Source organism: Artemia sp. Qi Xiang Cuo, chromosome 21, assembly GCF_049724085.1.
Source record: "Artemia sp. Qi Xiang Cuo chromosome 21, ASM4972408v1, whole genome shotgun sequence".
Taxonomy (NCBI): Eukaryota; Metazoa; Arthropoda; class Branchiopoda; order Anostraca; family Artemiidae; genus Artemia; species Artemia sp. Qi Xiang Cuo.
The window spans coordinates 48,171,910-48,197,038 of record NC_142814.1 but is presented as its reverse complement, the minus strand read 5'-3'; the positions used below and the strand labels follow the sequence as shown (position 1 = coordinate 48,197,038).

The 25,129-nt window shown below is 35.3% G+C and overlaps 1 protein-coding gene across 1 annotated transcript in view; it reads left to right on the top strand.

The window, feature by feature from the left end:
- Positions 1-771: 771 nt before the first annotated feature.
- Positions 772-25,129, top strand: part of Rap1 (RAS oncogene family member Rap1) — a 57,799-nt gene continuing 33,441 nt past the window's right edge. Inside the window, exons 1-3 of the mRNA XM_089107076.1 lie at positions 772-876; positions 19,740-19,838; positions 22,686-22,776. Coding sequence (XP_088963202.1) covers positions 19,747-19,838; positions 22,686-22,776 — 183 coding nt within the window. The 5' untranslated portion in view covers positions 772-876; positions 19,740-19,746. The remainder of the gene's footprint in view (positions 877-19,739; positions 19,839-22,685; positions 22,777-25,129) is intronic.

Genomic DNA, 25,129 nt, shown 5'->3' with positions numbered 1-25,129 from the left:
TAGTAGTAGTAGTAGTAAAAGTAGTAGGAGTAATAGTATCAGTAATAGTTTATCATCCCCTGAGTTCCCTGAAACTTTCAAGTTAGTATACCTTAAGCCTGTTTGGATACCAAGGATTTAGCATGCCTCCCTTTCCCAATAATAAATACTTTGTATAAACATTGGGCAACTTGTACATTCTACAGTCCTTGTTTAAAAGGCTGTAGGCGGGTCTCGTCTATTCCAGAGGCATAGTTGCTGGACCTTTTAAACACTTCGAACTAAACAGCTTAAGGAGGGACCTGCTTGCATTTAAGTCAATTTTGACTCTTTACAAAGGCACTGTAACTTTTAATTTCCAACCGTAAGTACCGCTCTTTAATGACAACTCCTTAAATACGAAGTGCACTGGCGAAAAATACTAAATAACTAATACATAGCGCTCACTTCATTCTTTACTTAGGCAGTACTATTGCGCTGCCTCTGATAGATAAGAACTTCAATGTCCCACAGTCTGAAAACAGTATCTGTCCCGTTCTCCGGCTCAGTAGCATTTTATTCCGCTCTGCTGAACCATACTATCCAGCCTTTTCTGATGCACAAGGCCTTCCCTATATCCTAAGCCTTTATATGTTATTTTATAGGAAAAAATATATAGAAAACATTTGAACATAAATATAATATCAGCTTCATTATATTTCTTTCTTTCTTTTTTAAACTTCATGTAAGCTATAAGTTCGAAAGCTAGCCCGAAAAAGAAGATATACCGCATTTTCGCCTTTACAGCTGTACTAAATCGCACCACATATCTCGAAGCAACGTCGAGTAAAAAACATAACAGAAGAAAAGCACAAAGCCCAGCCCTTGGAATTCCTCAGAAATCCAGTGGAACAACAGGTGAATATTTTGTAAAACCTCTGTAGATCATTTGATTGCTCTTATATAATTAGAATTTGATGATAATAAGGTAAAGAAATTAGCCTACAACTAGATTCTCTATTCAAAATTTTATGCAAATAATTGTTGCTCTTTTAACTGTTGATAGTTTTCATTGATGAGGTGCTTAACACAATAATAATAAGTGCCACAATGGCTATGCTCTGAAAATTTAGGCTATGCTACTTTCAGAAAATATCTATTAAAGTGATTCACTGTTGCTCTTGATTGAACTGCCACCTGGGTTTTGTTATAGGCTAGGGCTAGCCTATAGGTAGGCCTATCTGTTCACATGGGTGTAGGGGGGGCAGCTGCCCCCCCTAGACCTTCAAAGTTAGGTCAATATATACCGAATCATATTATTGAGTTTCAAATAAAGTGAATGCACCATTCGATGCCTTTTTTATGCTGATTACAAATATAATAGGCCTACGCATTTCTATCAGAAATGAATTTCAGCCCCCCCCCCTATATAGGCTATACCTAACCTAACCCTGACTTGGCATATATAGGGGGGGGCTGAAACTCATTTCAGATAGAAATGCTTATTAGGCCTATATTTGTAATCAGCATAAAAAAAGGCATTGAATGGTGTATTCACTTTAGTCCTAACTCAATAATATGATTTGGTATATATTGACCCAAAGTTACATTAGATATGGCTGAAAAAGTAGATGGTTTGGAAAAAGCAGTTGATAAAACTCCATCACACTATCAACTGCCCTCCCCCCCCTAGACCATATTCTGCCTACGCCCATGTCTGTTCTTTGGTGACATTTTAGATTAAAGCCTTCTAAGGAGGAAAACATTTTGGTAAAATTCTACTTTAGCTACCTTTGGCTATCTTGGAAAGGGATTAGGTTAGGAAAATGAAACTTTCAGGGATGAGTCTGCAGGCTAAAGTATGGGTAACTTTGGTAAAAGTAACTAAAGTAGAATTTTACCATGAATTTTAGCCCCCCCCCCTATATATGCCAATTCAGGGTTAGGTTGGGTTGGGTTTGTTAGGTATATCTATAGGGGGGGGGGGCTGAAATTCATTTCTGATAGAAATGATTATTATATTTGTAATCAGCATAAAAAAAGGCATCAAATGGTGTATTCACTTTATTTCTAACTCAATGATATGATTTGGTAGAACTTTACCGGGGAGGGGGGCTGAAAGGTAAAGTTCTACCAAATCATATTATTGAGTTAGGACTAAAGTGAATACACCATTTGATGCCTTTTTTATGCTGATTACGAATATAATAATCATTTCTATCAGAAATGAATTTCAGCCCCCCCTCCTATATATGCCAATTTAGGGTTAGGCTAGGTTTGGTTAGGTTGGGCTAGGTATATATAGGGGGGGGGGGCTGAAATTCATTTCCGATAGAAATGATTATTATATTTGTAATCAGCATAAAAAAAAGGCATCAAATGGTGTATTCACTTTATTCCTAACTCTATAATATGATTTGGTAGAAATGTACCAACTGAAATTCATTTCCAATAGAAATGATTATTATATTTGTAATCAGCATAAAAAAAAGGCATCAAATGGTGTATTCACTTTATTCCTAAAAATTTACCCAAGTATGTCACAGGAAGGTATTTTGAAGTACCTACCTCCACTCCTTCCCCCTTTAGAGGGTCCTGACCTTTGATGACCTTTAAAAATCTGTGTTTTATAAAAGTGAAACCTTGCAAAATAGATTTTTTGCTTAAATGAAGTACAACAAAATTGGGTAAATTTCTACCAGATCATATTATTGACTTATGAACATAGTGTATAGCCTATTCCATTCAATGCCTTTTTTATGATCTTTCAATATGTAAAAATCATTTTTGTGGGAATGAATTTTAACCCCACTGCTATATATACCAATTCAGGGTATATATTTACATATTAGGGGGGGTAGGGGCAAATTTTATTTCTGATGTAAATGGGAGGTAAGTTTAAACTTTACCCCACCCCCTCCCCGTAATTTGCAAATATATACCCTGAATTGGTATATATAGGGGTGAGGGTGAAATTCATTTCTGACAAAAATGATTATTATATTTTGAAAGAGCATAAAAAAGACATCAAGTGGTATATTCACTTCATTTGTAAGTCAATAATATGATTTGGTAAAAATTTACCCAAAATTGTTTCCAGCTTCACAACTGCTTGATCCAAATTTATAAGGTTTTAAAGATATGCAAATACATTTCCTAAATTTTGAAAAAACATTGATATGGCTTAAAATTTGGTAAATATTTACCAAATCATATTATTGAGTTACAACTAAAGTGAATATACCACTCAATGCCTTTTTTTTATGCTCTTTACAAATATAATCATATTTGTTGGAAATTAATTTTAGCCCCCACCCCTATATATAGCAATTCAGGGTGTATATTTGCTCATTAGGGGGGTGGGGAAATGTTTAAACTTACCTCTCATTTACATCAGAAATAAATCACCCCACCCCCCTAATGTGCAAATATATACCCTGAATTGGTATATATAGGAGGGGGGGCTAAAATTCATTTCTCACAAAAATGATTATTATATGCATAAAGAGCATAAAAAAGGGCATCAAGTTGTATATTCACTTGATTTGTAACTCAATAATATGATTTGGTAAAAATTTACCTAAAATTCTACTCAAATAACAGGAATTGCAATTTCAGAACTAAAGCCAGAGAAAAAGAAAATAATAGTCCTAACTGAAAATTAAGGTAAAATGTTTTCTATCAAAATTTCAATAGGTTATGTAGACAAATTTCAAGACTCTCAGAGAGAGAAGGAGTAGAGGTAGGTACTTTAAAATATCTTCCTGTGACATATTTTAGCCTGTAGACCCATCCCTGAAAGTTTCATTTTCCTAACCTGACCCCTTTCCAAGATAGCCAAAAGTAGCTAAAGTAGAATTTTACCAAACATTTCAATTAGTTTTAGTAGGCCTTTAGGCTTGCCCAGTCTAGTGAATGATTTTTCCTATTTTATATTGGCTAATTGGTAAATATTTATATTAATGGATGAAACAAACATGCCCCTAGAATTTCATCCTGAATCTAAATATGGCATTTTCTTCTGCTGCAAATTTAATTTTATGCCCTTTACATACCCTCAAAGGGTAAATTTTTTCCAGTTCATATTATTGACTTACAAATAAAGTAAACATACCACTCAATGCCTTATTTTATGCTCTTTCCAAATATAGGCTAATAATCATTTTTGTCAGAAAGGAATTTTACCTTCACCCCTATATTTATTTTTATTTATTTATTTATTTATTAATACCAAGATATAGTAAGCTTTAACAAGCTTGTTTCACAAAACAATTATAAAAAAGTCAATAACAATATCAATGACATAACACAAACATACAGTAACTGAAAAACATTGGAAAAACAATATTACTGAAACATACAAGAACATACCAACTTAACAGAAACATATCTGTTAATAATTGAAACCTACAAAAAAGTAAGCCTACAAAATAACTGTCACAAATCAGGTAATACAAAGGTAAAAAAATAATCTTAAAATGGATTGTAATAGGACCTAGTATAGAAATCTGTAGAGGCTAAACTACTTTTGAAAGACTGGACCGTGGTACTTGCAACAATTTATGATGTAAGTGAATTCCAAGTCTTCCACACTCGGCTAGACAAAGAGTTTTGGCCTAATCTTTTCTGTGAACATGGTGGATAAATTTTGTGATGGTGTTGACGGGTACTACTGTATTCTATAAAAGTGAAAAAGTGAGTTGGGGTGATATTATCAATATTCCTAACAATGCAAAATGTATTTATTATGTCGGCTCTAACACGTCAGAACTGGAGAGAAGGCAACTGTAGTCTATGCATTCTCTGGTGGTAAGGTAGATGACTCAGGTATGGTATGAGTTTGGTGGCCCTACGTTGCACTCTCAATCCTCTCTATCTCTCTTATTAAGGGGATACCATACTGATGAGCAATACTCAAGTACTGGACGTACAGTGGATACATAAAGTGAAATCAGTGAATGAAGATCAAACTTAGAAAAAGTATGCCTTAGACGTAATAATTGGTAATTAGCCTTATGGGTGATATCTGATACATGTTGATTAAATTTGAGACTTGAATCAAAACAAATCCCAAGGTCACGAACATATTCTACACTTGAAATTAATGTACCAACAACAAAGTAATGGTAATGCTGAGGGATTCTACGCAAATAGTGCAGAGCATTGCACTTGGTTTCATTAATGAACATAGAGTTTGCAGTACACCACTGGACAAGAGCAACCAAATCCTCTTGAAGTAAAGAACTCTCTTGTTCACTCATGACTGGCCTGTAGATTTTTACATAATCTGTAAACATTTTTATGGTTGAGTTCCTAACAACACCTGGTAAATCATTGATATAAAGACAGAAAAGTACTGGCCCAAGACAACCGCCTTGTGGAACTCTACTTATGACAGAAATAGGTGATGACAAGGCATCACCTACTGCAACCTCTTGGGTTCTATTTGTAAGATAATCTGTTATCCATGCTTTAGTTTGTGGGCCTATACCATATAGTTGACATTTTTTTATCAGAAGTGGAATGGAAATTTTTTCGAATGCTTTGGAAAAGTCAATATAAATACAGTCAAACAAAATACCATTATCAGCCATCAATTGAAAATCACAAATCACCTCAAGAAGTTGCGTGTTACAAGATCGTCGTTTACGGAAACCATGCTGAGCAGAATGCCATAAGTTATTTTCCTCAAAATGTGCTTGGATTCTACTCACCACAATTTTATCCATTATACGGGAAAAGATTGATGTATATATACCAATTCAGGGTATATATTTGCACATTAGAGGGGGGGTGGGGGTAAATTTTATTTCTTATGTAAATGAGAGGTAAGTTTAAACTTTACCCCCCCCCCTAATGTGCAAATATATACCCTAAATTGGTATATATTAGGGTGGGGGTAAAATTCATTTCTGACAAAAATGATTATTATATTTAGAAAGAGCATCAAAAAAGGTATCAAGTGGTATGTTTACTTTATTTGTAAGTCTTTACCTGAAAAATTGAAATGACAGTAACAAAATAGATAAATACAGAGGAAATAAAAGCTATAGGCTAATATAATTGCCTATAGAAATATACAAATTGATTATAACAGAAACATGTCATATTTAGATTCAGGATGAAGTACTTATTCCAGAGGTAAGTTTGTTTCTTGCCTATCTAAATTGTCTGTTTATATAAATATTTACTGGCTAATTTAGCCAAGAAGAGTGAATCAATCACTTGGCGCCCTTTATATGCTCTTCAAAATGTATGTTAACAGTAGTAAATTTGGAGATACCTCCAAATTATTACCTACCATGTGTTACCAATGTGTTACCAAATTATTACCAAATGTTACCTCCACTGAGCTATGCAGTAAACTAGGTAAACATACCATTTAATGCTTTTTTAAGCCCTTCTTGAATATAATAGGGTCTAGCTGCTTTGGTAAAGGTCCTAGATCTGGGGCTACTGAAAAGGAAACATCCTAAGAAAATATTTCTTACTATATTTTACCCCTCCCCCCTTAATGTGCAAATATATAGACCAAATTATATATTCACTCTACTGTTTCTGGGTCTTGTTTCATCCCAGTTGATTCAATTTATGGATACCAATGTTGAAACAAGAAAGATGCATTGGCAGAATGCATAGATAATATATAATTTGGGCTATATATTTGCACATTAGGGATGGGTAGGGGTGAAGTAAAGTGGAGCTGCAGTCAAACTGTTTTAATTACAATTATTCTGCATGATTTGAAGTGAGAACCCCCTCTAATACATAAATATATAGCCAAAATTAGATATTTCCCATGCATTCTCTATTGATTCAACCTGCATACCCATAAATTGAACCAACTGTGGTAAAACAAGAACCAGAAAACTGGGGGAGGGGGTAAAGTATAGCAGGCCTGTATGCAATATGTGTCAGCTACTATTATTCTGCATATTATAAAGTAATAATTGTTTTCTTAGCATGTTTGTTTCTCAAAAGTCCCTAATCCAGGCCTCTCTTTTACTTGGAAGTTCAATTTTAAGCCATTTATGGACCATTAAAGATGATACATTTTTCTCTTATTTTTGGCTGTAGAAAAGGGTTAAAACAACAATTTTAACTTCATAATATGTAGAATAATTGTAGTTAATATATTTTGACTGCAGATCAACTATACCTAACCCGCCCCCCCCCCCCCTCAATGTGCAAAAAATAGCCCAAATTATAAATTGCTCATTTGTTTTCTGGTTCTTGATTTTATCACAAACTGTCCAATCAATGGGTATACTGGTATATACAAGAATGATGCCAATGGCTTAAAATAAGCACTCAAGTTTTTAAAAGATTTATAAATTCTTTGCTAAATTGAATCAAAACTAGAAAATTGATCAATCCCTGTGGACATTATAACTTTTACAAAGTGGCATTATAATCAAATAATAAGTTTTTAACCAATATCTTAACTTTTTTCAATAGTCAAAAATAAGGGGGAGAAGTATCATTTGTAAAGGTCCATAGAAGGCATAAAATTGGATTTCCAAGTAGAACAATGACTATATTTAGAAAAAGCATAAAAATGGGCACCTCATGACATTTCTACTGATATTATAATTAAAATGCAACATTGAAATTTATCTAAATCTTCTTCCATGGCCTTTGACATTTTTCAACATCTGGAAATGCAGTCTTTTATAGAAGAAATAACCTAACAGAAGAAGGCATAATATGGCAAAATTGATTTCAAAATTGTTTAACCAATTAAATTTTGTGAATTCAATGCCTATGGATTAAATGACTTTAACAAAATGGATTTATATTCAAACAGTAAGTATTTAACCAGTATATAATTCTTTTCTATAGCTGTAAATATAAAGAAAATGTAATGTTTTCAAGGATCTATAAAGGGGTTAGAATTGAATTTCTGAGTAAATCTATTATCATATTTGTAAAGAGCATAAAAAATGAGCTATATGTTCACCTATTTCATAGCTCAGTTATGGAAAAATTTTCAACTTTGCCCTAAAAATTATTCAACTATAAATGGGTATTTAGGGAAGTTAAAACAGGAAAGGTTGGTTAAATCATTGGATGGCTGGCCCACAACTTCTCCATTGCACTTCCTGGCCAAAGGAGCATGAGATGGAGGTCAGTAATGCTGGTAGGAAATATAGCCTTAAGTCCAGTGCTGTATCCGTAATCTTTTTCTTGGGGGCTCTAATGTATAACTTACTACCTTGTCCATAGACTAGTTTGTAGACTATGATATAAAGTTTAAAACTCATGGTTGAGCCATTAAATTCATCAGTTTAAAGTAATATTCCAAATGCATACAATCTAATTCAATAAGCATTGAAATTTACCAGTTACTCATAAATCCCAAACATTTTCCTGACATCTGTATTTTAGGGGGCATTTATTGTGTAATAAAGTTTGCAGTAGCATGACAATTTCAGAAAAATTGAGCAAAAAATAACTGGTTGCCTATCTTCTATAAAAATGATAGATAAAAGCTAAATTACAAAATGCTTCAATTAAGAAAATTATAAAACAATAAAGAAATAATTTAAAAAATGATTTCTTTCGGCAAAGGAGAAGCTTTTGATTTATGGAGACAGAAAGAAATTTGTAATTTTTTGTGTATTTTTACTGTATATTATGGTTAGGTTACTGCAATCTTTTTTATGCTTAAAATGACTTCTTCTACAGACATAATAAAAATGTTTGACGTTTTATAATAAATATTCATTGTTTTTTATTTGGGGTGGGGGGGGCCTGGTGTTGTTATAAATCAGTATGTTTAGAATATATCAATTTTGAATAATTTATTTATAAACCAATAATATATTTTAAACTACCTTTTAGAGCCATTTCTAGTATTTGTCATTTTTGTGCAATAAGTTACCGTTTGGAGATTCTTTAAAGGGCTCAAAATGGAATTTCCTCTGAAAGAAATTATTATGTTTGAAAAAAGCAGAGAAATAGGTATCAAGTGCTATCCTCAAAATGCTCAAAATGGGATTTCCCCTGAAGCAATTGTTATGTTTAGAAAAAGCATAGAAATAGGCATCAAGTGTTATACAATATATCAAATATTGCTATCCATTCAAATTCAAGATTTTCCTTGTTGTTCAAGGTGGAGGGCTGTAAGCATCTTGCATAGGGCTGTTGGTAATGGCAATTTCAATGTTGGATGTTGTTTGGCCCAATGCCACTTTCCATGGGTTTCAGGCAATTTTTCAAGGTTGTGGTTGACTACTTGTGGCAGCAATAGCTGAGAGACATCTATGTTACAAAAGAGAAAACAAGTTTTCAGGAAAGGAAAATACTTGGTCAAAATTTATGATAATATACATCATAATGATAATATAATGCAAAACAAATAGGCCACAGGGCCTCTAAAAAAATTTTTCAAATTGAAAAAAATTGTTGGCACTTTTCACTGTAGTATTTGTCCAGTTCCTGCTTGAATGGGTTTAATGAGTTGGCATTGATGACTTCAAAGGGGAGCTTGTTCCAGTGTTGTGTTACTCGGTTCTTTAATGCCCAATGGCCAATGTTCTTTTGGAACCTCTCCTCTTGAAGCTTGAGGCTGTGACCTCAAAGGTTTGTGTGGCTGAAGCTGAGAACATCAGTAGCCTGGATGTTTTCGTAGGCATTGTAACAAAGCTTGTATGCCTCAATGAGGTCTCCTCAGTGCAGTCAATGAGCTAGTGAAAGAAGTTTGAGCTTGCGGAGCCCATCTTCATAAGGCAAGTTTCTCAGAGTTGGACAGAACTTTGTTATTTGTCTTTGAGATTTTTCGAGAGCTTTGATGTCTTTGTTGTAAAAGGGATATGTACTGCATTGACCATAATTATGGATTGGCTGTTCCAAAGCTTTGTAAAGCAGGGAAAGGGTCTTATCATTTTCAAAAGTGAAGTTGAGCCTTAAAACTCTTGTAAAACGATTTTCTTTCCTAGGACTGGTGTTGTTAGGGCCCGGAAAAACGAGGTTGATGCCAATTTCTATTACAAGTTCGCACTCCCACAGGAAAAATGTGATCAGTACGTTTACTAGTCTATACTGAGGCTGAATAGTAGGTTTCTTTATCATTATCTTATGACTATTGTTGATATTGATTTCCATCAGCCAATTGGACATCAAACTGCATTGACAGCTGTTTTGATTACTTTATACTGCTTGTTGTCATCTGTATACAGTAGAATCTCTGAGTTGATGCCTTCTACTAGATCATTAAGATACAGGTTAATTAAGAGAGGGCCAAGGACCAAGCCCTGGGGAACACTGCTGATTACCTCTACTTCAAGTGTGCTCAAAATTCTGTCTACTGATACTGTTTGAGACCTTCCAATAAGAAACTGTTCAATCCAATCAACTGTGGCTCCCAGACCTAGGTTGCAGAGTGTATAAGAGGCAACAATGAGGTACTTTGTCAAAGGCCTTGTTAAGGTCTATGTAAATGACATTGACTTGATCACCCTTATAAAATAGAACACCCCACTGCCATTTTCCAGTTTTCCAAAGAAGTTTCCACTGCCCAAAGAAGCTGTGACTCTGCAGACCTTCTCTTTAAGAACCCAAATTGCTTGCTAGTGATTATCTTTCTTTTGCTCATCTGTTCAAGGATGTGGTCAGACATGATAAATTCCAGTATTTTGCAGGTTAGATTGATTGGGCAGTAATTTAGAGGATCTTGGCAGTTTCCTTTTTTGTGCAATGGTATCACCATTGCCTTTTTCTAGATTAATTAAAAAAAAACTTTTTCCACAAAATAAGTTTTTCAAAGAAAAGTAAAGAACTCCATTAAACAAAAAATGAGCAAAAATAAAATCAAATAATCTACCAAGCGTGAAACTACCACAAATCAGCATTGATGAATAAATGAAACCCAAAATGAACAGAAATTACAATAAATAACCAAGTCAAACTCAAAACGAGCAGAAATTAACATAAGTTGGGTGCAAAACCCCTATGCCTTCCCAAAGCCAGAACAAAATTTGCACTTTACTGAAAAAATATAAATGTTTTTACTTTTATAACTTTAATAAATCAAATAATATTAACATTTTGATTACTAAATATCAGTATATGTATATTAAACTGCCAATGCACATTCATTTGTATTTTCTTGGTAAAGTGCAAATTTTGTTCTGGCCTTGGGAAGGGATAGGGCTGTGGGGGGAGGGGTTGTTTATTTTTGCTCATTTTTTGCTTAATGGAGTTCTTTACTTTTCTCTGAAAACCTTATTTTGTGGAAAAAGTTTTTTTTAATTAATTTCTGTTCATTTTATATTGACATAGTTTTTTCAGGGAACAAGAAAATAACACTTCAAATATTTTCGTTTTTTACAACTTTATAGTTTGGCCTGCTATTTGTATGCTGGAGAAAATTTTCAGCAATTTTTAACTAAAGTGCCTGGGGGGGGCTAGTTGCCTTTCACTAAAAACTTTATATGCTCCCAGGGCATAACTTACAACCCTTGCCCCAAGGGTTGTGGGGGGAGGGGTTGTCATCCTTAAAGACCTAATTTCCAAAACTTACAACTACGTTGAATAAAATGGGTATCTAAAAATTTTGATTCGATGTGTTTGGGGAAAAGTGGGTGTGAGAGGGGAGCTATCTGACCTCTAATCACTTTTGACTGTTAAAAAGGCTACTAGCCCTTTCAATTTCCAATCGAATGAGCACTACTTCAAGTGTATACGAGAAAGATTTCAATGAAAAAACTTATATGCCCCCAAGGCATAGCCTATAATCATTACCCTTTCGTTGGGGGGGTTGTGTCCTCCAAAAAAATTTATATTCTATGAGTAAATCAATTATGCTTAACGACTTGGTTATCCCAAATTTTGTATGGGATGTGTTTGGGGGAATGATGGGCGTGGGGGGGGGCTAGTTGCCCTCCAATCACTTTCGACTATTAATTTCCCAATTGAATGAGCTTTTTTTGAAGTTTCTACAACAACGCCTTCTTCAAAAACCTTATATGCCCTCAGGGCATAACTTAAAACCCTTGACCTGAGGGCTCTGGGGGAGTCTCCTTCTCAAATTTTTTTTTTATCTGGAAATCAACTATGCTGAACAAAATGGCTATCTCAAAATTTTGATTGGATGTGTTTGGGGAAATGATGGGGGGGGGGGCTAGTTGCCCTCCAATCATTTTCGACTATTAAAAAGGGCACTAGCCCTTTAAATTTCCAATCGAATGAGCCCTTTTTGAAGTTTCTACAACAACGCCTTCTATTAAAACCTTAAATGCCCAAAGGGCATAACTTAAAACCCTTGCTCTGAGGGTTGTGGGGGAGTGTCCTCCATCAACTACGGTGAACAAAATGGCTATCTCAAAATTTTGATTGGATGTGTTTTGGGGAATGATGGGCGTGGGGGGGCTAGTTGCCCTCCAATCACTTTCGACTATTAAAAAGTGCGCTAGAACTCTCAATGTCCAATCGAATGATCCCCTTTTGAAGTTTCTACAGCGACCCCTTCCATATGAAGAGCCCTGCTCTAAAGGAAAAAATAATAAATAGTACATTGTGCCAGCATTGTTCTTATATGCCCTCAGTGCATAACTTAAAACCCTTGCCTTGAGGGTTGTGGGGGAGTGTCCTCCTCAAAACATATTTTCGATCTGGAAATCAACTACGCTGAACAAAATGGCTATCTCAAAATTTTGATTGGATGTGTTTTGGGGAATGATTCACTTTCGAATATTAAAAAGGACACTAGCCCTTTGAATTTCAAATCGAATGAGCTTGTTTTGAAGTTTCTACGACAACGCCTTCTATTAAAACCTTATATGCCCCCAGGGCATAACTTAAAACCCTTGCCCTGAGGGTTGTGGGGTAGTATCCTTCTCAAAAACAAATTTTCTATCTGGAAATCAACAATGCTGAACAAAATGGATATCTCAAAATTTTGATTGGATATGTTTGGGGGAATGATGGGCATGGGGGGGCTATTTGCCCTCCAATCACTTTCGACTATTAAAAAGGGAACTAGAACTCACAATTTCCAATCGAATGAGCCCCTTTTGAAGTTTCTACAACAATCCCTTCCATATGAAGTGCCCTGCTCTAAAGGAAAAAATAATAAATAGTACATAGTGCCTTTCTTTATATGCCCTCAGGGCATAACTTAAAACCCTTGCCCCGAGGGTTATGGGGGAGTGTCCTCCTCAAAAACAAATTTTCTTTGTGGAAATCAACTATGCTGAACAAAATGGCTATCTCAAAATTTTGATTGGATGTGTTTGGGGGAATGATGGGCGTGGGGGGGGGCTAGTTGCCCTCTAATCACTTTCGACTGTTAGAAAGGGCGCTAGTCATTCCAATTTCCAATCGAATGACCCTTTTCGAAGTTTCTACGACAACTCCTTTAATACAAAGTGCCCAGGTATGAAAAAAAAAACAAAAAAAACACATTTTGCCCACATTGTTCTTTACTTAGGCAGCGCTAGCGCGCTGCCTATGATACTAGGGAGTTCATTTGACTGTAAGGGTTTTTGAAAAGTCATCAATAGGGGCTTTGCAATTAGATCTGCAGTTTCTTTTAACACTCTGGGATGAAGTCCATCCAGACCTGGCGATTTGCTTATCCTTAGCTCTTTGAGTTTCTTCAGGACCACCTGTGGGTCTATCTCGACCCTGGGTATTTGGTCAGAGACTATGGTTTGCAGGGTTGGTAGTGATGACTGAATAGGTTCCTGGGTGAAGACGGTAGTGAAATACGTGTTTAGTTAGTCTGCTTTTTCTGCAGATCTTTCAATCAGGAGTCCAGTTGTAGGGAGTTTTAAGCTTGGAATATCTGGCTTTGCAATGCGTTTAGAATTTATGTGGTTCCAAGACATTCTGGGGATGGTCTTGATAGATTCTGCAAGGTTTTGCTCTTGCATGTTAGCTGCTTGCCTGGTACATAATTTTTCCAACAGGCAGGATGATGTCCAAAATAGTCCATGGTAGGGTTGGTCTTTTATATTGTTAGTCAACTGATACATGTTTCTCCTCAGCCTGAGACATGACAGAGAGGAATTAAGAGTACATTTCCTTACAGCTTTCAGTTGAATGGAACCCTTTTCCCCAATCCACTGTGCTGAGGTCATTGTGTATTGCAGTGAAGTCTGCTCTGTTGTAATTTTTTCTTGGTGTTTTTTTTGTGTCTTTGCTGTTGTTACCCAAAATATGGAAGCCTACAATACAGTGATCAGACTTTCCCACCAGTGCTAGTAGGCAGATGTCCTCTATCAGTTCTGAATTGTTTGTCAGTAGTAGATCCAATATACTTGGTCTATGTGTACCTCTGGTTTGGGTGGGCTCTAAGATCAATTGGTTCAGATGAGTTATTCACCACTTTTAAGAATTTCGCCTCAGGTGATGTTGGGTTGTGCCCAACATCACCTGTTTGGTTGATTTTCGGTAGGTTGAAATCACCCACGATGACTACATTTGATAAGTTTTCACTGCAGATCTCAGTAATTTCTGCAAGCAAGTGCGAGTCATTTTCAAGACTGCTATTAGGACTTCTGTAGTAGATTCCGAATTTGATATTTACTCCATCAGCTGCTGTTATTTTTAACCAGATACTTTCTTGGGAGGGTTCGTTTCCTCTGGGACTTACTGGGGTAGCTTGGACGTCCTGTTTGCAATAGCAGAGGATTCCCCTTCCAGTTTGCTGTTCAATGTTTCTCTCTAGGACCTTTTAATTTGGAATCTGTAGCTCTGGGAGTGTAGGCAGGTATCTGCTATTTTTCGGTTTCACCTCAGCTATTCCAACTATATGGGGATTTTCAGCGCTTACAATCTGTCTCACTTCATCCATCTTGTTTAGCAGAGAATCAGAATTAAAATAAAGACATTTAATTCCAGTCAAGGTCTTTTTCTGGAGCCTGCGGCCTACGCCATGGCACTTATTATTATTATTTATTGGAAAACCCGTCATAAAAAAAAGGAAAAGATGGAGCAATAAGCAAAAAAAAGCAATACACATAAACTTAGGAGTTGAACATGTGGTTATGACATGGGCTGGGATAGCATTGACCAGCAGCTAAAGAGCCAGCGTCCAGTTGGTTGTTGGAGGACTGTGATCTCTTTGCATGGCGTCTAGCAGCTTGTTCAGTTCTTTGCATTGGCGTGAGATCTGGATTCACATAGACTTATTGTCAGACATGGTTGTCAGTGGATCATCGCAGATTTGGTGCACTCTTCAAGATTTTCGATTGCTTTCTTCGGGTTTCTTCACAATCCTTGCACAGTTTCACGAGTAGGTGCCTTTGGCCCCGCACGTTATCCGAGTCTGAGAGGGGGCGGCCCAGTCTTGCTGTTTCTAGGATGTCTGTCAGTTGTAGTTGAGCACCAAGGTCATTGCTAGAGACCAGCCGCACAACTTTCTCAGCATCAGACTCTTCGTTGGATTCTAGAAGGCCAGATATTACAATGTTCATACTTTTCTCCTCTTGTAGTTTCCTCTCTTTTTCGGATTGCAGTAGAACGCTAACTCTGACGGCGCTTGAGTTTTGAATTCTGTTAGTTGCTGGTGACTGCGATAGGATCATGTTAATGTCGGTAATTGGTTGCATTTCTGGCTGCTGCTGTTGCTGCTGTAAAGGTGCCATGCTTCAGTTAGTTTGTGTCATTTCAAGTACTGCCAATTGAAGTTTGGCTACACTTTGCTTACTACAGCATACACATTCGTATTTGAGTAGTAGTGAGCTCTTATCATGGGCTTTCAGCGCTAGGAATAAGTCTAGATGCATTCCTCGACAAGAAACATGCTCATACTTGCTGCAGAAGAAGCACTTAGGTGCAGTTGAGTCTTCAGCTGCCAGGTGGCAGTAGCTGCATAAGCTACCGGTAGAGTCTTCTTGTGATCTGGATGATCCAGGAGCCTCTGAAGACTGGAATTTAAACAGTTTGGACCCTCAAAGTAAATTTTTTAGCCAGCTTTGAACTTCTATGAGGTATGACATAGACTTAACCCCCTTTTGGGGAAAATTAAGTAAGGTATTCATTCATCATAAGCAGTTAAGAAACCACTGGATTTGCGCACCATCTAGGACAAAATGTAGGTCCCATTCAAAATGGCAAAATCTGGTAGTATGACACAATTTGCGTTTGCTTGTATAATATATTTTATGATAACTGACTGATGACCTATGATGCTTATGATTCTATTTTGTATTGGAATGGTTCTTTTAATTATTAGGTGATGTAATCACTAAGAATAATACTATCAAATAGGCTATTAAACTAATTCATGAACAGTCTCAGTAATGATTGTTTCATGCTTGATAAAAAAAAGAATTTGAAATATTTTTTTTTGTCTACTTCTTCCTATTACCAACTGTCTCTCTCTTTTTTGTTGCCAAAGGTTGATTTTAACATCAATATTTCTTCTAATGGTAATGAGTGAAAAAGAGGTTTAGAAAATGAGGCTCTATAATGAGTGTTAAAGCAGCCTAAAAAGTGACATTGTAGTGATCCTGGATTATGGTGAATTTGTTCGAAAAGCACCTTTGGCTCATAGCCTACCATTTAAGACTCCACACCAATATGGCCAGGAGCAAAAGTCTCTTGTTGCATTTGCAATTGATAAAGGAAGTATGAAGATTCTTAGAAAGTATATCTTTGAGCAAAGTGAAAAAAAATTATTTCAGATTGTTTGTGTCATGCATCTAAGAGCCACCGTGGTCTTAGCAAGAATCAGTTGGAATATACCTTATGATTTTCTAGTATAAAAAAAGTGGTAAGGACTGGTGTTATGGGCTAATGAAAGGGATACCCTGAACTCAGCTTGAGAAAACCAGAAGCTTGTAGTTTGGCATGAGCCACTAGTTTCATCAGGGAGAATGTGAACATACACACTAATCCTGAATGAGCCAATACGAAGTGTAAATGTGGCCCAGGGAACATATAAACTGTTGTCAAGACTGTGTAACAACAGCCAATGTTCCACCAAATGTAATTGCAGAGAAGAGTATCAAAAGACTAGGCCATGTTATATCAGGATAGTTTAAACTTAGCATTAAAATCTGTATTAAATACTTGAAAAAAATCAAGTATTTTGCAGGCATCAAGACATGGCTAATTGTAGAAAAAGCCAAGACGGATAGTCCGAGGGATTGAGAGGCAACTCTGGGATAAGCCCTTTTTAGGATTGTATAATAACAATGTTATTTCATTTGTTGATAGATAAGTCTATCTATGATCCATACATATTTTTAATGTGATTGTAAATTATTTGTAATTGAGATTGTTGACCATGTAATAGATTCAGCAAAAGATGCCAAAAATTTGTCACCTAATTGGTGACCTAGAAGAAGTTCCAACAATAAAAAAAAGGAAGTTAAATTTGTGAATATTCAGAGAGTTGAATAATGACAAAAGGAGAAACAACAGAATCAGAAAGCCATCAGAAAGCCTCTTTCCTCTAAGGCATGACTAACAAGTGTGGAGAAAATATTCTTGTATCAATACTTGAGAAGATAAGTAATGTAAAATTTTGACCATTTGAAGCCATAGGGTGAAAAGCTTGATGCTGCCCAGCAGCAGCTTTTGATAAATCAAAAACCCATTTATGTAAATCATTAACTATTTGGAGCTTTGACTAAAAGAGAAGACAGAAACATATGGATATGCTGACAACCAAGATCCTTCTGAAACCCAAACAGCGCTGTCAATGCTTTGAAGTAAACTGTACCAGTTCTCCAACTAAAATTGTACTGCAAGAGACTAATTTGTACCATCTGAACAGCAGGTAAAAAAATTGCTGTAACAAGAATAAAATTTTTGGTGAAATAAAACTTGAAAGAGATATCTGAGTAAAAAATGAGCAAGCAAAACCAATATGTAATGGAAAATTTGATTGTACTAAACAATGTCCCAATGTACTGCATTGTACCAGGACCTCTGTTGGTAACACTGAATCCAAACTGGTTTTTCACAAAAATTATTGCTAGAATTTGGAAAAGGCATCAACAGATGTTCAAGGACTTGCTAATATTACAAGGAATGATTATAGAACAAAGTAAAAACAAAAAGATGGGTCCTTAATGTGATTTAAAATCTACAAAACCATACTACAAACAGGGGCGGATCCAGGATTTTTTTTTGGGGGGGGGGGAGGGTGCAAAATAGTTTGATCCCTTAAACTTGCGTTAGGAGTAAGTTTGATTAGTGCAAACTTGCGTTAATTAAGTAAATTACACTACTTTAGGCTACGTTAGGGGGGAGGGGGGGCTCCCCTCCCTGGATCCGCCACTGGCTACAAAGGAAGCTGTCAAGGACTACCAAGCAACAACATGACATATGAAAAAGGAAAAAAATGACTACAATCCCAAAAGGATTTTTATTAATCATATCTAAGTCAATGGAGTTGGATTTCATATATTAAGAGGATTCAATACTTTAAAGATCCTTTTGTGAGCCTCAACATTGGCTGACTGTCTCAAAGGCAAAGGGTCCATTAGCAAATTCTCTCGTGGGATACTTATCATTGAAACCTATTGAGAATTTGTGATTTGATAATGAAATTTGATTTAAAAGACAGTTGAATTATGTCAGCAAAGTTTTCAATATAAGTGGATCGCACCACAGAAAATTTGAAGAGCTGCCCTATCAGTTCTAATTAGTTTGAAACACAAATTAAAAAAAAGCTTATAATGGACAAGATAGGTTAATTCTTTGGGATATTGAATCCCCTTAAGAATATCTTCATGCACAGTATCAACAGCAGTATATATAGCATGGTGCTAAGAGAGACTCTTTGGGATAATGTTTGATAATAAGTTTTCAATATGATAATGCACATTGCTAAAACATACGAAAGCTGTTTCTTTAAGTTGGCCTTATGACATTTTGAAACAACTATTTATGAGAAATTAGCACACAAATTTTAAGATTGATTATAGAACAGAAAAGAAGGAATTCAATTCCTCTCTTACCACTCTGTTAGAATATGATAATTGTCGTCGTTATAGTTGTATCGCCCCCTCCCAATCAGGCCAGACATACCCCCGGTATGTGCAAGAACTTAGCATAATAAAGGGGAAACCTTGAAAATATTTCATAGTGCTATTACATCTGATTGGGCCAACTACATTCAAAAATAATAGCTAATGTCATTTCTTATTGTTCAAGACTAAGATTAATATTTCCCAATGGATAAAAAGTAACAAGCACGTTTGTCATCCAAAAATGAGTCTTGGCGCACATTATTGCACTTAAGTAAAAATAACCACACTCCTATAAAATAATAACTTCCTCCTCTCAGTTCTAAAATGTTAGTAGTTTAGTATCATATGCTATATTTGCAAACAATACTAACATGCATTTTGGGAGGGGTTCTGATGTTTCCATGCACAAATATTTCTAAGCGTAAATTCAGCCTATGCTTCTTTACCTGTTCTATATGGAAGGAAAGGGTCCTTGAATAAGATAAAATAAAGATTTTACTGTACTGGTGTGTATGTTTTTATTATATTTTATATGTTTTATGTGTATGTTTTATGTTTTTATATGCTCTAAATCTGAACATATTGAATTCATTTGGTTTTACTTTTTAAGAGGTTAACCCCGAGCTTCATACTGCTGAAAAGTAAAAGAAAATTGTTTCCATAAAAAAAGAATGTTTCCAGTGAAGTCAAGAGCAGTAGAGAAAACACCAAGGTTCAAAGCAAAAACAAGTGTTTAATCCTGTATTATGATGACTCGTTTTTAAACGTGTATTATTGTTTATTTCTTTTTAAATGCTTTAAATATAGCACAGAATTTTTGTCAGATTACTAATCTGTTTTGCTTTTTAGGTGTAAAATGAGAGAGTACAAAATCGTTGTGTTGGGCAGTGGCGGTGTTGGTAAATCTGCTCTGACTGTTCAGTTTGTTCAAGGAATTTTTGTTGAAAAGTAAGTTATGCATGTCATAAAATAAGTTGGTACTTGTCTGTTAAACATAACACACTCAAGAATTACGCTGTCTAAGATCTGACAAAACCGGTTTGTCTGTCTGGAATTGGTTGTGATTTGCTTATTTTGAGTGAGGAAACTACAATATAGGTATATTATGTTTTAGAGGTAATTACTTGGCAAGAAAAGAAAAAAAGACTGTCATCCTAATCCAGCAATTGAGACAAATGTGCACTTGATCGAGGTTTTGACCTTACTCATCTATCCAACTACCTAGGACCAAACAGTATAACCGAACCATCAACAAAATAGAAATGTCCAAATCTATGCAAAGTCGTCATATTTTAATTAAATATTTATTATTTAGAGATGGTTAGGGGTTAGGTATTGAATATAATGCATTCTGTATGGTCTGCTTTCCATATTTCTTATCTTAATTTTCATTATTTTATTTCCAAGTATTATATTATCATCATGTTTTTGGTATATTTCATTAGGATTAACCTAACTTCACTTCTTGAGGGTGTTGTGCCGAGCAGACAAGTACCAATGAATTTTAAGTTGTTGGTTCCCCTCTAAGAAAAAGTTGCATGTATGCAAGCAAAAACGGTCAATACCGTCTTGCATTTGGTGATACTTGGCATTTTTTCCAGCTCTGTAATCATTTTTCTGTCAAGAACTGAGATCAGACACTTATTATTACCCTAATTTTACAAACGACACTAATTAAACAAACTGTTATTACACTGAAAAAAATGCCCAGTGTTGCCAAATGCTAGATGGCAGTGATAGTTTTTGATGATGACACTAGCACCGGTTCTAACTCTTATAAGTTACCCATTCTCTTTGATCAAAGTGATATTAGGCCAACTGTGATCCTGTGCTTCAACAATTGCTTTAGTATTGCATCCTCTCAAACAAGGTGAATGGTCTGTCCTCAAACAAATGGTGACCTATTCACTTATAGGCTTGTACAAGCCTATAAGTCTATCCTCTCCATTTTGGAAGGACTGTCCAAGTACTGAACTTACACTACCTGTCGTGGATAAAATTAGGGGAAACCAATTAGGTTTCTACAGCTGCCTCACCTTGTTATTTCAATAATTTTGTCCTTGAAGCTCAGGACCATTGCGACATGTCTTGAGTTCTCTCTGGCCTCAACATCTCCTTAGTCACTTATGCTGATGACATTATTAGCATTAGCCGAACTTTGGACAAAATTTCTGAAACTTTCCCAAAACTGCAAGCAGAATATCTATAATCTGGTCTTGAGTTTAACGCTGCAAAGTCCGACATCGTGCTTCTTAACCGGAAAGGCCCACTTCCCCATGAAATTGTACTTAAGAATTCATAGATCTCCCTGTCTGACCAAATCGTTTAATTTGGTATTCCCATTGGACATACCATTTCTCATATTCGTCATCTCCCAACAAAAGTCATCAAACGCCGTATATCAGCTGCCTATGCTTCTATAGTCTCTGCTAAGCTTCGTTTCAATCGCCGTTATATCACAACGCCATGCAACACTGCTGCTCTTCCTCACATCCTCTACATTGCACCCTTCTGGAAGATTCTTACAAATGTTGATAAATTGAAAATCCACTCTACTTTTTTCTGTTTTGCAAAATACCTACTGAGATATCCAACTTGGGCACACAATTCAAAAGTCGTCAACAGTTTTCGCATAGCAGATCCTACTATAGCTGTTGCTAAACTTATAGAGAAACACTACTTTTTAAATTTTTAAAAGGCATTTAGCAGTGTTGGTCCAAGTATTGTATTCACTATATTTTAATGGCTTGAATCTTTCTGTTGTGTTGGTTTAAATATTTTGGTGTATTGATAATGGAATTTTCATTTTTGGGTCTAATGAGCCATCTCTCAAAATTATACAACCACCACATCCCCATGAAGTGGCTGAAAGTGGCTTCCATATGAAAGTTTTTGGGTCTTTTATTGGCCTTGGGCAGGTCATGTTTTGTGGGACCCAATATTTCTTTTCTATTTTTCATTCTGCGTTAAATCCCCCTAGCCTAAGAACTTCAGGATGTATGTTTCAGATAAATTGGGAGCCTAGTTTTCTGGCCTTTTTCTTAGCCATTTTTTTAGGGGGAGGGAAAGGGTTCAAGATTGCTAAGGACTAGGCTAATGGCTGTAAATTTCAAATTAATCATATTTGAAGAATTGCCAAAAAAAACTTTTTTTAATAAATATTTCCCTATATATTTTTCAGATTTCCCTAGATTCTTCTGTTTCGGGCTTTTTTCAACATATTATATGGGCTTTGAATAAAAGCAGTGGTGACTATTCATTTTTTAGCACATGTATTTGGCCCAAAAATATGCACATTTGCAGCCGAAAGTTATCCCCATGGAATGTCTGTTCTTCATGGGATACTCTTGATATTTTTAAATACAGGGATAAGATTAAGTTCCAAAAAATGGAGTATCACAAACCCAAATGGGTCGAATTAGCACTTAGTCAAGCTTAACACAATACCAAAAAAAAAAATTATAACAATTGCCAGAACAAAAATCAACATACTAAAAAGATTTTGACCAGTTAAAACTAGCTGATTTGAAAAGAAGTTTTTCTGTATCATTTGTGAAAAATCTTACTGTGGTTAAAAATTGGGATTATTCTCTATCTTGGGATAATCTCCAGTTTTTTTTTTTTTTTTTTTTTTTTTTGCTGACTAAAACTGGAATTGCCTATATTTTAATTTGAATCGGAAACATTACAGATAGGGTTCTTAGAGTAACTGACTTTACAGGACTTGTTTAAATTGATTTTTTAAATATATTGAAAAGTTATCATTTCCTTTTTCTGATTTCATTTTTTGTTTAGATACGACCCAACAATTGAAGATAGTTATAGGAAGCAAGTTGAAGTTGATGGTCAACAGTGTATGCTAGAAATCCTTGATACCGCAGGGACTGTAAGTTTTTCTGTTTTTTTCTCGTTGCTTTTGTTTTATTTTGTTTAATTTTTACTTTCTCTTCCGTTTTAATTTTTTCTAAATCTTGAATGGTGGCTCTTGACCTTTTTTTTATTTAATTGCCAACTCACTATGTTTGTTACATCCTGGATCAGTGGCCCCAGTTGTAACAAGTGGGAGGGTAACAAGGGTTTTTCCATTGTCTGTTTTGATGAAGATACAAAACAAAGATATTTGTCAAAATCTTTTGGGGTGCAATAGCCATCCCCCCCCACCAAATCGGTGTCCATGTCTGAAGTGTTTTCAGAAAATCACTAGTGCAATTTAGAAGAAAGGAGCACGTGAGAGAGAGGAGGTGGGGGTCTGTTTTAAATATGGCACTAACTTAGGATATGTAAGTAGTGTGATATAAGGAGGTGTAGTTTTCTTTATTTTAAAAATGTTTATTGATTATACTGGTTTAATCTGAGCAAAATTTACGTGTATATATTTAATTGTGATTACTATATTATAATTGTTATATTACATCTCGTAATATAAAGAAAGAAAAACGAGCAAAAATGGGGTTTTTATAGGCCAAATGAAAATACTGAAAAAACAAAGCGAATATTTCGAGAGGACAAACGCCTCTCTTCTTCAGCGCGAAACGAAGCAATGTATCCGAAGGAAAATGCCGAAGAGAAAAAAAACAACAAAAATACAAACGCGGAAAGTCAATTTGACAAGAACCAAAAAACCAATGAAAAAATTAAAAATTTAAAAGATGAATAAAATTCAATAGAAGCCAAAAATTATATGAATTAAAACCAAATACCTAACAAACATAAAATCGAGTTATTCGCCAATGTCCGAGATTTGCACAAAATCCAAAAAAATATGAACTGCCATCGACGGATACTAGCGAACAACTGACAAAGAAAAGGAAACAATTCATTCACTCAAAAAACAAAACAAACTAGCAATTAAATAAGTTGGAGAACCATGTCATTTGATTTCGGATTTTAATTAATTCATTTCTTGCAGACACCGTTTGAGACCTAAGGGGTTGTTCACGTGTTTGATTAGATGACTGGGAAAGTGGTTCAAGGTATATCGGAAGAACTAATCATAGACAAACTGGTACATTCATCCAGTACTCTATTTCAATTAATTATACACTTAAAAAGCGGAAAAAAACTGACTCGGTCGACTTTGCCCTTGCAGAGCAACTTATCGTAAAAACAGGTACTGATATTTTGCGTAGTTAATTTAGCTCAGTTTTAATCGATAAAGGTAAAATACAGCATTGGCTAAAAGCTTTTTAAATCTATATACGACAATTGTAAGGTCTAGATTTAAACAGAGACTATGGGGATATAAGAATAAACGAATGAAATTTCAGTTATTCTCAAAAGAGAAGCCGATACTTTAGTTAATCCCTGAAATAAACCTTGAACCACTTTCCCAGTCATCTAATCAAACACGTGAACAACCCCTTAGATCTCAAAGGGTGTCTGCAAGAAATGCATTAATTAAAATCCGAAATCAAATGACATAGTTCGCCAACTTATTTAATCGCTGGTTCGTTTTGTTTTTTGAGTGAAAGAATTGGTTCCTTTTCTTTGTCAGTTGTTTGCTAGTATCCGTCGATGGCAGTTCATATTTTTTTGGATTTTGTGCAAATCTCGGATATTGGCGAATAACTCGCTTTTATGGTTGTTAGGTATTTGGTTTTAATTCTTTTAATTTTTTGCTTTTATTGAATTTTATTCATCTTTTAAATTGTTAATTTTTTCATTTGTTTTTTGGTTTTTTTCCAATTGACTTTCCGCGTTTGTTTTTTGTTGTTTTTTTTTATTTTCGGTACTTTCCTTTGAAACATAGTTTCGTTTCGCGCGGAAGAAGACAGGCGTTTGTCCTCTCGAAATATTCGCTTTGTTTTTTCAGTATTTTCATTTAGCCTATAAAAACCCCATTTTTGCTCGTTTTTCTTTCTTTATGTGATGTCAGGCCAATGTGGTTTAAGAAATTATCTACATCTCGTAATATTTTAGAAGATTGATTTTGCTAAGGATAAAAAACAAGAAAAAAAGTTGTTTTACATTCTGCACTTTTTCGGTATTCAGTAGGGGTAGTCTTGCAAAACACTCATGAAGTTTGTATTTAGTTTAGGGAGTGGGCTGTTTCTAATTGTTGACTTTCGCTGCTATTATGATAAACTATTGTTGAATATTCCCTGCATTCCCTTCCAGAGAGCCCTGTGAGGGTATGTGATGATGAATTTGCTTTTGTTGTTGAGATTAAAATTCTTGCTGAACTTAATTACGGTTCGGTCTCTGAATGGCACATCCCCCTATCCTATTATAGTAAAGTG